The sequence below is a fragment of the Balaenoptera ricei genome, chromosome 1, assembly GCF_028023285.1.
Source record: "Balaenoptera ricei isolate mBalRic1 chromosome 1, mBalRic1.hap2, whole genome shotgun sequence".
Classification (NCBI taxonomy): Eukaryota; Metazoa; Chordata; class Mammalia; order Artiodactyla; family Balaenopteridae; genus Balaenoptera; species Balaenoptera ricei.
The window spans coordinates 16791397-16805629 of NC_082639.1; the positions used below are offsets into that span (position 1 = coordinate 16791397).

At 36.2% G+C, this 14233-nt stretch overlaps 1 protein-coding gene across 4 annotated transcripts in view; it reads right to left on the reverse strand.

The window, feature by feature from the left end:
• Positions 1–14233, reverse strand: part of USP48 (ubiquitin specific peptidase 48) — a 66044-nt gene that overhangs the window by 32206 nt on the left and 19605 nt on the right. Inside the window, exons 7-11 of one of the 4 annotated variants that reach the window (XM_059915559.1) lie at positions 12901–13034; positions 12208–12290; positions 4275–4454; positions 1327–1452; positions 488–637 (exon numbers count right to left, since the gene is read on the reverse strand). In XM_059915559.1, coding sequence (XP_059771542.1) covers positions 488–637; positions 1327–1452; positions 4275–4454; positions 12208–12290; positions 12901–13034 — 673 coding nt within the window. Of the gene's footprint in view, positions 1–487; positions 638–1326; positions 1456–4274; positions 4455–12207; positions 12291–12900; positions 13035–14233 lie in introns of all 4 variants that reach the window. The other 3 variants (XM_059915551.1, XM_059915572.1, XM_059915566.1) reach the window with 3 other exon arrangements.

A 14233-nucleotide genomic window follows, 5' to 3' on the forward strand; every position in this document is an offset into this window, starting at 1 on the left:
AGGGGTCAGCAGAAAGCTTTCCTATTCTTAGAATATTTGATACTAAATTTCAAAATAATCTAACAGTATCATAAAAATAGTACTCATATAAAAGAATGCCTGTTAATACTGTTAGGGCACAAAGTACACAAGGAAATAGATTAGGCGAGTTGCTTCCATAGTAGCCCAATCAGATTTTTCTTTTAAAAACAAGTTAATGTCTCACAAATTAGAAATATCTACAAGAGTTATATATGCAGAGTGCTGACCTAAACCTCATAATTTATTAAGAGCTTCCCATTTTTAAAAGTACATGATAATGAAAATTATACGGAATGCTACACATTAAGTTACTGTTGGTTTACATAGTAATTGTATAGTGCACAAGCTGGCATTAACGGGTTATAAATAAGAAAGGGCAGGGGAAAGTTTGTTCATACACGTCTGTGAACATAAAAGAAACAAGGCACTTAATGGCAACAGTGCTGTCCCAGACTATCTTACAGACCAGCTCCAGCAGGTAACCTTTGGTACAGCTCCTTAACTTCTTCATGCTTTGCTTTTCCTTTATCCACACTTTGCTTACGCATCTCGGCCATTTCAATACACCACTCCTCAAATTTGGAATTATCCCGATCTACCAGCTCTTGAAGAAAGGCTATTCAGAACAGAAAGACACAAAAACCTTTATCCTGTTTTTCAAAGACAAAGAACCATGCTGATTTGTAAATTACAACAAATACTGGCTAAGATTTTGGTGGCAACATCCTACTATGGTCTCCCTACAACCTGCAGGCAGAAGTAAAACTGAAGACAGCCCCTGGAATAAATACCAGGGGGTTCCCCTACCCGATTCTCCATGACATCATCAGTCAACTGGAAGCATCAAATGGGTCAGAAACACCATTCAAAACAGATGGTGCCACAGACAGAGCACAGCACAGTATTAGGTAAAATGACAACTGACGACTGCCCTCAGCCAAGCAGCAGCTCTTCCTTTTTTATATTAAATCTAGAAAATTTATAACTGGCTAAAACCCAAAACTGCTTTACAAACTGAACAAAACAGAACCAAATTGCTCTTTAAATTCATCTTTATAATCCACAGGAATTTTTTTTAATTGCTTTTGCTTTTCTTTAGGGGCAGTCAGTGGAATAGTTCTGTTAAAGCCTCCTTTATCATAAAAACTCACCACTTTAAAGCAAATCTGCGATTATATACACTTTCACCATTTACCACATGCAACCAACCTACCATAATAGATAAAAGCAATCCGTTCTCGTCATTGACCTTTGAGCACGGTATTCTAAAATATTTGCCTTATGTAATCCTGGAAAATTGCTCACCTGGTACCTGAATAGTTGTGTTGGGTTTTTCTTGAGTTTGTAGTCTATAAACCAACATGTACGCATTTCGAGAGCAGTGAGTTCCTTTGCCACACTTGGGTTTACGTGTCTGGGATTTAGAAGGTTCTGCTGAGGTAAGAGAAATCAAAAGATGACTAAATTAGAATGCCTGGAGTTTATTCATTCTTTTGCAGGGGAGGGGAAGGGGGAGGGTTATAGAAAACAATTCCTAAAATACAAACTCAAGATACATTAAAAGGCAATAAAAATTTAGCAGGCTGGACAAATTTTTTAATGTTTAAACAAGTTACTAACCCGCATTGCCTGCCATATTCCATTTTTAAAAGCTGAAAAGAAAGTATTATTTTTCACAATGACAAACCTGAACCAGGAAAAAAAAAAAAACCCACAAACTATTATGAGTTAATTTTACTGTTGATCTTAAATTACAAAAATAAATCCAGACTTAATTGTGCAAAGAAATAAAATGGAATGTTCCTGAAAAAAATGAAATAAAATGCTAAGATTAGCCACTAATCTCTATAAATTCAGAAGCAAGTGGAAAACATTAGTGTTTTACATGGCACATATATCACATGAAGGTGATCTTCAAATTGAGTCTGATTATCCCAGTATAACCTTCCAATGGGTAGGAGGTCATGGATAGTTCTGAGGAAATCAATTACCAGATCCTCAATTGACAATGTATTTTTCTAAAATTGTTCAGGTTTCACTGATGGTTTCCACCTCTCCTTTCAGTCATCTGTCTCCCACTTTACAAAAGAAAGATATAACCTCTTACCTGTGACAAAAAAAGTCTTATCTCACCAAAAAATATGTTTACAGTAAAATTCTGCTGTGTTCAATTTTTAAAAATTTCTAACACACTTACATTGGTTTGATCAATTATATAGTTTCATTTAAAAAAAAAAAAGAACACTCAATCCAGAAGTACTTTCTAACTATTTAGAGCTTTACAGCTACAGAAAACTTAGCATATTCCATTAGAATGAAATTCTATAGGGTCAGTGTAATGGAAACACTAGTATAGGAGAAAAAGGAAACATTAAAAAAAAAAAAAAATCCTGTCATAAAAAAAGATCAGTTCATGTAACTCTGAAAAGGATGATGTGGATGTATGGAATCTATATGTTATGTAATTTCATTTGGATACAACAGTAATGCTGCAGTTTAAAGTTTCAATATTTATAATTTGTCAGAAGTTACATTATTTGAAGCTACTTAAATTTACAATGAAAAATGTTGGATTTTAAAATGTGCAATGAAATACAGAAGTTGTTCAATATTCTTATAGGGACTACAGAAGCAAATAAGTTTAAAGACCACAGTCATAGGGAATTAAAAACCTCAGGGGCACGTATACGAAGAAAAGACGTTGGTCATTTCTAACTAAAAAATTAAGATTTAAGATGTTCATTAATTTGTATAAGACGGAATATAAAATGATTCATAGAAGTTCACAAGAGAATATAGTAATGAATGACTAATGGAATTTAATGAATAAGTATTTTCTATTTTTGATAAAATAGATAAAAAGGAGCAATGTAAGCTGCATATAATGAGAGGCATTAAAACAATGGAATGGGATCCTCATACATGTAGAGTCTCTTTCTATTGAACTGTTTTAAAATTTAGGACTACCTATATGTAGAAGACAGGAGAGCCTTAATAATGCTTTTAATCCTACAATTTTCTCACTAAAATGAAACAGATCAAATAAACCTCAGTAAAGAACAGTCAAATAAAGCCGAATTTTATTCACAATTTAAAGCTACATGTCAATTTTGTTCCTAGTAAGAATATCACGATAAGAAAAAATATAAGCAAATGTTAAGAGCCTAAGTATTACTTAGGTAAAGTGGAAGCAAGATTGCTACATGTCTAAAATGTGATTTAAAATTAGAAAATACTTCTAGCATCAAGCCTGGGTTGAGCGCTACTCAGAGCAGGCAAGCCCAGCACACCTCCCACTTTCTCTTTTCAAGCTTTACTGAGGTATAATTGATGAATTAAAATGGTATACATAAAAAAATAGAAAATACTTCTTCAAATTACAAGAATATAGCCACCACATGGATATCTGCAGCAAGATTCCCCATGCCTTCCTTGAAAGCCAACCTCAACTGCCATGCTACTCCACCTTGGGAAAGTTGTACTGATCCTTTAAGAAGAAGGGTGGCAGGAGACACACACCTATTCCCAATCCTTTTCTCTTTTTGCATCCCACTGTCCGAGCCTCACCCCAAAATGACAAACACGGTAAGAAAGTGATGAGAACCTCAGCCAAGATGGCTCCTATTGGAAGAACTGCACACTCCATTCGACAATAAATGGGTATGTAGCCCACGAAAACTGAGATGATGAGAGCTACATACTAGAATAATACTATTTCAGGAGGTATCATTTACAGCAGAACTCATTACTACAAAACAGCAAGCAGCTGATTCCCCACAGAGGCACTGCTCCACACTCTAGGGACGGAGTAAGATACTTAACAGGGAGGGGTAGACATTGCTCAGGGAACAAAGTTCCCCTGCTGTACTTATTTCCCCAAAATAAATGTCCTAACCCAGAGAAAAGGACTACAAATCCTACTATATTACATCTACTACTCATAATTTTTAGCTTAATACTCACCATCCTCTTTCCTAGCTGCCCACAATTAACCTGTTAATTGAAAATTAAATTTGTGCCTTCAAACTGTACTGAAAACATGACATTATGGAAACCATCTCTGGAGCAAAATCATTTTTTTAAAAAATTCAAGCATTGCTATAAAAGATGTTCAGAGATTTCATGTGTTTAAGAAATGCAAATAGCCTTGATAGTCCATAACAATCTTGGGCCATAATAATTTATCACAAACATTTCTGGTAAAAAAAAAAAAATTATATTTTAAAAGGGCACTCACAACTTAAAGGTTTTACCTAGATCTTCCTCAATCCCTAGTTGTAATTTCTTCCCCTCCATCTTTTCTATGTCTTCGTCATTAAACTTATACCATTCACCAGACTGTGGATCTTTCACATGGGCAATGTAGTGACCGGAATAAGCACTCACTCCTCTGTGTATGAGGACTGCACTGAGTTCATACACATAGGACCCACCTAGGGAAGGAGAAAGGGGAAAAATGAAAGAAATTTTGGATAACATTATTTCTTCTTATATCCTAAGCTTGAATTGTAATGATTACAATTCTTTATGCATCTGACAGAGTTCAAAATATGTCACCTAAGACTTAAAGAATTTAGTCTCATAAAATAATGTAGCAGGCATTGTTTTAAGCAGCTCACTGTATCAACTCTCCATTCCCTCTGCAAAATATACAGGTGGAAAGCTATGGCATTCTGGGCACTCAGGGTTACGAAGCTATTCTGTAGTATACTTTCCCTTCTGCATTAACAGGCTGAGCCATATGCTTACCAAGAATCAGTTGTTCATATTTTCCAACTTATTACAAAAATTAACTACACAAAAACTAATAAGATTTGAGTGCAAAACTAAAAAGCTATTGTTTCTAGAAAAAAGAAAAATGTTTTTTAAAAATTGGAGATAAGTCATTAAGAAAAATTGCTTTCAAAATAGGTGTAGACAAGGGAATTCACTGGTGGTCTAGTGGTTAGGACTCGGCGCTTTCAATGCCGATGACATGGGTTTGATCCCTCGTCAGGGAACTAAGATCCCACAAGCCTCGTGGCACGGCCAAAAGAGGGGGAAAAAAAAATTGGTGTAGACACGACAAATAGAAAATACAGAGAAAGAAACAATAAAAATCTAGACTGGGTTCTGCACTCAGATTTCTTTATAAGTATTTTAACTTATTAACTATTCCACTTTAAATAAACAAAACCGGGGCTTCCCTGGTGGCGCAGTGGTTGGGAGTCCCGCCTGCCAATGCAGGGGACACGGGTTCGATCCCTGCTGCGGAAAGACCCTACATCCTGCGGAGCAATGAAGCCCATGCGCCACAACTACTGAGCCTGCTCTCTAGAGCCCGCGAGCCACAACTACTGAAGTCGCATACCACAACTACTGAAGCCCGCGCGCCTAGAGCCCATGCTCCTCAACGAGAAGCCACCGCAATGAGAGGCCTACGCAACTCAATGAGGAGTAGCCCCTGCTTGCAGCAACTAGAGAAAGCCCGCACGCAGCAACGGGGACCCAACGCAGCCAAAAATAAATAATAAATAAATTAAAATAAATAAACAAAATCTACATATCACAGCCTATCTACTATGCACATGGTTTATGCAAGAAGAGAAGGCTTTATCCATACATCAAAATATCAGCAAATGAATGAACATTTACGTTTTAAGATAAAATATTTTTAAGTTTGAAAAAAATCTTTTAAACATTCTAAACTTAAACCAATTATAGGGAGGAAATTGTATTTAAAGCAATCACTGCTACTACACATTTTATTAATAAAAATTAGAAAACAAATTCATCAGCAATCCTACAACACAGCCATAACCACTATTAATACTGAAACTTATAGATTTTTTTCTAACAAATATATCATTAACATCTTTCCACATCATTAAATATTCTTCTGAAAATTATTTATAGTGACTATATACAAGTACCACATTATATTGAACCACTCCCTCACTGCTGGACATTTAAACTGGTAGCATTTTATGGCCATTAAATAATTACCTTTGTCATAAAAATCTTTGCACACATATCTGTTTCATCACTGTAATTTCCTTAAAACTGCAAGAAGTCAGTCATAAAGGTATAGCCAGTCACTCATTCAACAAATAATAAACATCCTAGACACTGCTTTAGGCATGGAGAATACAGCAGCTGACTGAAATGACAAAGTCCTGCATTCTTTTAGCTCAGTGGGGGACACGGTAATGCAGATTAATACCTGAAGCAAAGCCCATCTAACCCACCCCAGCTGAAAATAAATTTAAAATACTAAGATAAAAATACTTTAAAATCTTTTAAGATGCAATGATCATCTGGCAACAAATGAAGAATTCTCAGAAGCCAAATACTATGTGAAGGCAGGAAGCTAGCGAGGTTAAGGAAAATGAAACCAATTTCCTCCTGAGAGTATTAGGTGAAACTATCAACTTCAACTGTTTTTTTCACATTTAAGAGGTTCGTGGGACCAGAGATCAAAGCTAAGATCCTTAAAAGGTGAGGAGTCTAGAAGAGGACTCACATCGTGAAACTAGGGTTCTTCAGTTTAAGAAATAAGGAGAAATGAACCTACCCTGCAGAGGAAATAGTAGGAAAAAATTATCTGCCTTATACTTTGACTCTTGGAGTGAGGAAAAAAACAAATATCTGTTGCAAGTTTTTAAGAATCTAGCCCTCATGAATATTTCAACCAAGAATTCATACTATCTAGGAAGACAGAAAAACCTCAAGCCAAGAGTTTAGTTTGACGTGGTCCTAGAATGAGTGACAGTTCTAAGGAATATGAATTCAGTCCAACATACACATAAACACACACAAACACAACAAAACACAAAGGACACAAGTCACTATAACTGAGAGGCAGGAAACAACAGATAAAAAACCCATGAAGTTTTTCATCTCAGTTACTGGAAAAAGTAAAAATAAGTAGAACGTTATGTTTAAAGAAATAAATGATAGAATAAAAAACTAAAAGTAAGCAATAAGAGATTATAAAAAATCAAAGTAAGATGTGATACAGAACCAAATCAAGCTTCTAGAAATGAAAATTACAATAACTGAAAGTCAAAACTCTACGCAAGTTTTAACAGCGCGATTAGGTTTGCCTAAATAGAGAATCATTAAAGTAGAAGGCAGACCTGAAAAAAGTTATGTAGAATGCAGGACAAAGCAAGAGTTAGGAGACATGGATGGCAAAGTTAAAATCTTAATACATGACTAATGTAATTCCAGAAGGAGAGATGAATGAATGGAAAAGAGAAAAAATTTTAAGACATAATGGTTGAGAAATTTATCCTTTAGGGAGGATAAATACATGAAAATTCCACCCAAACAGGTCACAGTGGCGCTGCAAAACACCAAAACAAAAACAGACAGACAAAAGATCTTCAAAATCAGACAAAATAAAACAGGTCACCTATAAAGAAAGAAGAATTAAACCACAACCAACTTTCCAACAGCAACAAAGGAAGCCCTAAGACAACAGAATCTCTAATTGTACTGAGTGAAAATAACTGTTAATCCTTAGAGTAAATTTCACAACAAGAAATAAATAGATACTTCCAGACAGTATGCTGAAAATAACTTGATACCAACAGACCCTTACTAAAGGCATTTTTACAAACTTAATTCTGTATTTTAAAAAGTGATTCCAGGGGCTTCCCTGGTGGCACAGTGGTTGAGAATCTGCCTGCCAATGCAGGGGACACGGGTTCGAGCCCTGGTCTGGGAAGATCCCACATGCCGCGGAGCAACTAGGCCTGTGAGCCACAACTACTGAGCCCGCGCGTCTGGAGCCTGTGCTCCGCAACAAGAGAGGCCGTGATAGTGAGAAGCCCGCGCACCGCGATGAAGAGTGGCCCCCGCTTGCCGCACAGAGAAAGCCCTCGCACAGAAACGAAGACCCAACACAAAAATTAATAAATAAATAAATAAATAAAGGAATTCCTTAAAAAAAAAAAAAGTGATTCCAGATGGAAGGTCTAGAATATTAAAAGGAATGATAAACAAAGGAGGTAGGTAAACTAACACCAATAGTTCTACAGATAATAAGGCATCCTATGAGGGTGGGTGGGTGGGTGGGTGTGTGTGTGTGTGTGTGTGTGTGGCAGCTGTGGCCACACCAAGCGGCTTGCAGGAGCTTACTTCCCCAACCAGGGATTGAACCCAGGCCCCCGGCAGGGGATTCCCCTTATGAGTTTTTTTTAAGGTGGAACTAAAACACATATGAAAACAATAAACAACTTAGGAGAATATCGATTTCCTAGTGGTTTGAGGTCTTTGTACTGTTTTCAGAGGGTAAAGTTGTTAACTTTAAGAGTTAGGTATGTTATAATTTCCAGGTTAATCACTGAAAGAACAAAATAGTAATAGCAAACAGCCCAGCCCAGGTTGTACCCACCAGGTGGGCACTTCCACACTCCACGTTTTAGGGCTTACCTAGACTCACCTACCCACTCTTCTTTCTACTACACTGCACTCTCCCAATCACTTCATGGAAAAGGTGAACGAGAAACAACCTCTCCACTCCCAACCTCAGGGAAGAAACAACCTCTCCACTCCCCAACCTCAGGGAACCTAAAGAAAACTCCTTAACCCTGAGCAGAGCAACAGAAAGAGAATGGGGGGAAGCGTCATGGTGTTAAATTGGCCGGGTTCTTATAGCGTGAGTGAGCAAGGGAACCTCAAGCAGTGAACTTGATCTGTGATGATACCTAACTAGTAGGGACCCCAGGTGCCTGACAGAAAGAAACCTGAGGTCTCCCTGAAGGAGGTGGCTTCATCCCAGCCCTAAGTGAATCCCCGTAAAAAATTTTCCAGGGACTTCCCTGGCGGTCCAGTGGTTAAGACTCTGCACTTCCACTGCAGGGGGGCACGGGTTAGATCCCTAGTGAGGGAACAAGATCCCACATGCCATGCAGTGCGGCAAAAATAAAAAATAAAAATTTTCCAGAGATAACCAGGTACGGAAGACATGGCAACATTAAAATAACCAAATCAGACAGCAAAAATAAACCTGAATAATATTCCACCAATGTCAGTCATGGATTATAAAACTGGGCTTTATGTTTAGAGAAATGAGAAACTTGAAAATATATGCAAGTGACAGGGAACTATAAAAAGTGATGTAAATCTGAATTAGAGGAATTAGGAGTGTAAATAGATGAACTGATCCAGTTAAAAGATCAAAACTGTCAGATTGGATTTTCTCATATAAATTTGAAATTCTCCAAAATAAAAAGGTTAAGAAGACAGACAGACAACCTGTGGTGTTTTTCTCCAGCGATCAATGGCCCAGATGAAGGAGCAGAGGAGACAGATTAAGATTTAATGATGGGTTAGATTTCGCCTGGCTATATCCCAGGAGGCAAAAGGGTAAACTAAACTATAATGTTTAGGGGTACAAGCTTATATGGTAAAACGCTAAAGCAAAAAAATAAAAAAGTGATTGCCATATAAGTCAGATTACTGGCTATATATATTTCAGGAGGAAGGAGATTGCAACTGGGCGGGGCACACAGGAATCTTTGGAGTATTGGGAATGTTTTCTTTCTTGACCTGGGTGGTACTCATGAAGATATTCACTTTGTGATAATTCTCTGAGCCATACATTTTTGTATTTTAACTTCGATGAATGTGTTACATTTTATAATTTTAAGAAGAGGAAAAATAGGATGGAATAAGATGTATGAAACTTAAACTATGGAAGAACAAGGTAGCTTATGACCCTCAGAAGGGCTGAGGCAGAGTGAAAGACAAAATTACTGAAGGAGAGAAGTTGTTAATGAGGTCAGCTGAAGACTGTCTACAACAGTGGTACTTAGTAGTATTCCCTAAATTATTAATGAAGACAATAAACCACAGAAGTATTAGCAGTAACTGTGACTCTATTACCAATAGACATCACGGTTTTCATTATCACATTACCATTGTTGCAGATAACCTGATTTTATACTTATCAATTTATTATACTCATCAACTTAAGAATTACAGTGGTTTTGACCACTGGAACCTGTTCTTTGGTTTGCACCTATATTACTGTATTACAAATTTGTCTCAGTATTTTGATAACTACATTTAAATGTAATTGGTTTCTGGGACTTCCCTGGCAGTCCAGTGGTTAAGACTTCGCCTTCCAATGCAGGGGGTGCGGGTGCGGGTTCGATCCTTGGTGGGGAGCTAAGACCCCGCGTGCCTCGTGGCCAAGGAACCAAAACATAAAACAGAAGCAATATTGTAACAAATTCAATAAAGACTTCAAAAATGATCCACATCAACAAAAATCTTTAAATGTAATTGGTTTCTTCTAAAATTCTATGAATTTTATTCAGACTCTTAAAATGGTCTACAGGGGTATTAAAATCCCCAAGAAATATGGCAGGAGTTGAGTGAGAGGGTAAGCTGCTAAATGTTCAAGGTATGAGAATCCCTCTGTCTACATATCTCTGTGTATCTGCAGGTTCGCTAAAGAAGCAAATGAATTCTCCTTTCAAAAATAGATCATCTTTTAGATCTATCTTTTCCACTTTGTGTGGATATGTGTGTGTAGACACATATGAATAAGAATTTAGGAAAATATAAATACTGGTTATCTGGGTGATAGAATTACAAGTGGCTCTTATTTATAACTCTTCTTTATGCTTTCTGAATTTTCCTAATTATCTAGAATGAACCTTGTGCAATTATAACAAGTTAATTTGTTTCTAGTATTCTACCTATATGAGGTAATACATTTGTATAACAAACATTACAAAAGGGTGTGAACAGGTCTATAACTACAAACTACTGGATTAATTTTACCAGTCATAGCTAACAATTCTAACCTATGAATTTTTATTTCACTAATTAAAAATTACTTAGTAATCCAACATACTAAAATTATATATACAGCTTTTTTGACCTATTATGGTCAAAGGTTTTCTTTACAGTATAAATTGGACAAATATATAATAAATTGAATAACAATAAGAACTATTCAAAATCATACACTGGAGTCAAGGAAAAGAATAATTTGGGAATTCCCTGGCGGTCCAGGGTTAGGACTGGATGCTTTCACTGCAGTGGCCTGGGGTTCAATCCCTGGTCAGGGAACTAAGATCCTACAAGCCACACAGCGCAGCCAAAAAAAAAAAAATAAGGAAAGGAATACTTTTACATCTCCTAAGTTTCTGACCCTGAGAAACCACTAAGCCATCAGGCTTCTCTAATTTCAAATAATTACCTAAACAAAGGAGGCAGGAAGCAAACTACTATGTAAAGTGAACTACTGCTAAGTTTATTCATTCAGCCAAATATAATAGTAACAAAGTCCAGCAGCAACATCTACAATAGTTTCCTTCTTCCACAGGCGTAAATTTTAAACTCCAGTACTGATTAGAGAGCACCATACATTTTAAGGCTTAAATATTTATCACATCACTTCCCCCAACCTCCCCAATCATTTCTGTTGAAGGTTTTATTTTATGGCTTGCTTCTATTTATAAGCTGCCACTAGAACCTTTTTACGGAGACAGAGTTTATGATATAATTTGTGTATTAAAAATTTCACAAACATTAAGGTCAATCTTAAAAGAGAAGCAAAATGGTCTGTCCAGTAAGGGCAGGAGAAACAAAGGGCAAGATGTTTCTTTTCTCTAACAAGAATCATCCTGTTTGGTAAGATGAAGACTACCAAAAGAAAAAAAAGAGTAAGTTATTAGTGACTCTGTCATAACATCCTACAACTTATCAGTGGTCATATATATAATTATAGCATAAATATTGGAACTAGGCCATCTAATGTTTTTGATAAAATGTTTTTTAAAAACGTGAATGGAGGCAGCTTGGAGACCCTTAATTTTACGAGGAATTACAGATACGGTATTGAGGCTAAGGTAACAAGCCTTGAGTACAGGAACAGCGAAGTATTTTTCATTTTTTATTCTTTTATACCATTAATTATATACTGGGTTGACCAAAAAGTTTGTTCGGGTTTTTCCGTGAACGAACATTTTGGCCAACCCCAATATACATCCATGAACCATCTAATCTTTGTTATGTACTCACTCATAGAAAATGAAAGTAATGTATCGGCTCACCTAAAATGCCTTTGTTCTCAAAGATTAGCAAATAAAATTTAGTAGTAAAATGCTACTCTGTACTCAACACAAGTAGATCACAAGTTCGTTTCTGAGCATTATAATTATCACTGCTTGGTAAAAATATTACCTTTGTGTTCCACATAAGGCTCCATATCCAAAATTTCTGAGAAGCCAATGTAGGTATTCAGCTTTTTCTTATGTCCAGTTTGCCTAACCAAGAAGAAAGCTAATTATATTTATATTTAAAACAACCATAAAACAATGTATAAGCTCTACTGGTTATCTTAATAAACTGGATAGCAGCTAGGTAGATTTCATTTAGCAATCTTGCTCAAAACATAATACTGTTTTAGAATTGGGCAATAAATAATCAACAACCTAAAAGGTATGAATTTAAAGTGCTAATTCCAAACAGTACATTTCCAGAAGTTTTAATTTTATTACAAAGGAAACCATACATGTTCCTGCTTTACAGAAGAAATGCACACGTGAAAAAAAAATTGCCTGATCTATCTCCATGGGAATGGGGGACGTACTGTAGTGAGTAGAAAATTTACTCAAGTCCTTATACAATAATACAGAATGTCAAGGAAATTCAGTTCCTACCTAAATGTCTGCTTTTCCTTGGCAGTTTTTAATAATTTTTCAGAATAAAAAATAAGGATTCTCTATTTTTCTAGTTCTTAATTATGACAGGCTGTAACTTTCATCCCCAAATCTTGAGTTTCAAATTATAAGCATTTTACTATCTCATCTATGGTAAAATCTGTACATACTAGTCCACAGTGAGCAACAAACACTACGACATGCACATATTTACCTGTCAAAGACAAAACGCATTAGCTGTAAGTTCAGAGTACAAGGAAGACTAAGGAGTCGGATCTTCCTTGTTGCATTCTGTTTGCTTTGACAGTTTTCACAAAAGTATCGATTGTCTCCTTCTAATTTTTCTTCCTGATCAGGAATAAGACACATTAGTTTAAAAAAAAGAAAAGATTTTTTTCAAGTGATCAACCCTACGATGCACATTATAATTTCATTTTAGTTAATAGCTTCTATTCAAGCTCTTTAAGATCAAGTTATTATAAATAACGAAGGACACATAAGATTGTATTAGCTTAGCAGTGACATTAATTTGTATACAATGATTTAAAACTGATGTTTCTCTTTCCAAAATGTATGATTTTAAAAATACTTGGCTTTAGATCTTTTCTCCTGATAATCCCAATTCTGGGAACTGTAAGGAAGTAGGTTTAAAAAAGAAATCATAAGGGGCTTCCCTGGTGGCGCAGTGGTTAAGAATCCGCCAGTCAATGCAGGGGACACGGGTTCGAGCCCTGGTCTGGGAAGATCCCACATGCCTTAGAGCAACTAAGCCCGTGCGCCACAACTACTGAGCCTGCGCGCTAGAACCCGCGAGCCACAACTACTGAAGCCTGTGCACCTAGAGCCCGTGCTCTGCAACAAGAGAAGCCACCGCAATAAGAAGCTCGTGCCCACGCACCGCAACAAAGAGTAGCCCCCGCTCACCGCAACTAGAGAAAGCCCGCGCGCAGCAACGAAGACCCAACGCAGCCATAAATAAATAAATAAATAAATAAATAAATAAATAAATAAATAAATAAATAAATAAAATAAAGAAATCATAGGTACTTTGATGCAGCAAAATTAATTTTAAAACAGTGAAAATGGGCAGAAACTACATATGGGCAATGAATATGAAATTATATATACAAATTTCAAACACACACACACAGTTAAAGTTACTGAACCACATTCACGACGCAAAACTAAGTGCAGAAAAACGCAATGTTAGAGCTAACGGTGGTTTCTTTTTAAATTTTTCCTTTATGTTTCTTTTTTTTTTTTATGCTGACTTTCTGCACAAAGTGTAAAGGGTTTTTTTTTATTATGTGTAACATAGGCAAAATTATTTAAGTCCATAAATTTTTAAGGAATTTCACATGTTCTGATTCTTTCCACTGCCAATCACCTTAGTGATTATTTTAGTGATAATCTCCAAAGTCATAATCTTTAAGATAAGATAGCCCTTTCAAAAAGAAGTTTTGCTCAATCCACAGCTGTCATGTCAGTCAGTCCACAATTCTTTTAGTTGGGCTTCTTTGATCTCCAATGGAATACAGACACATTTC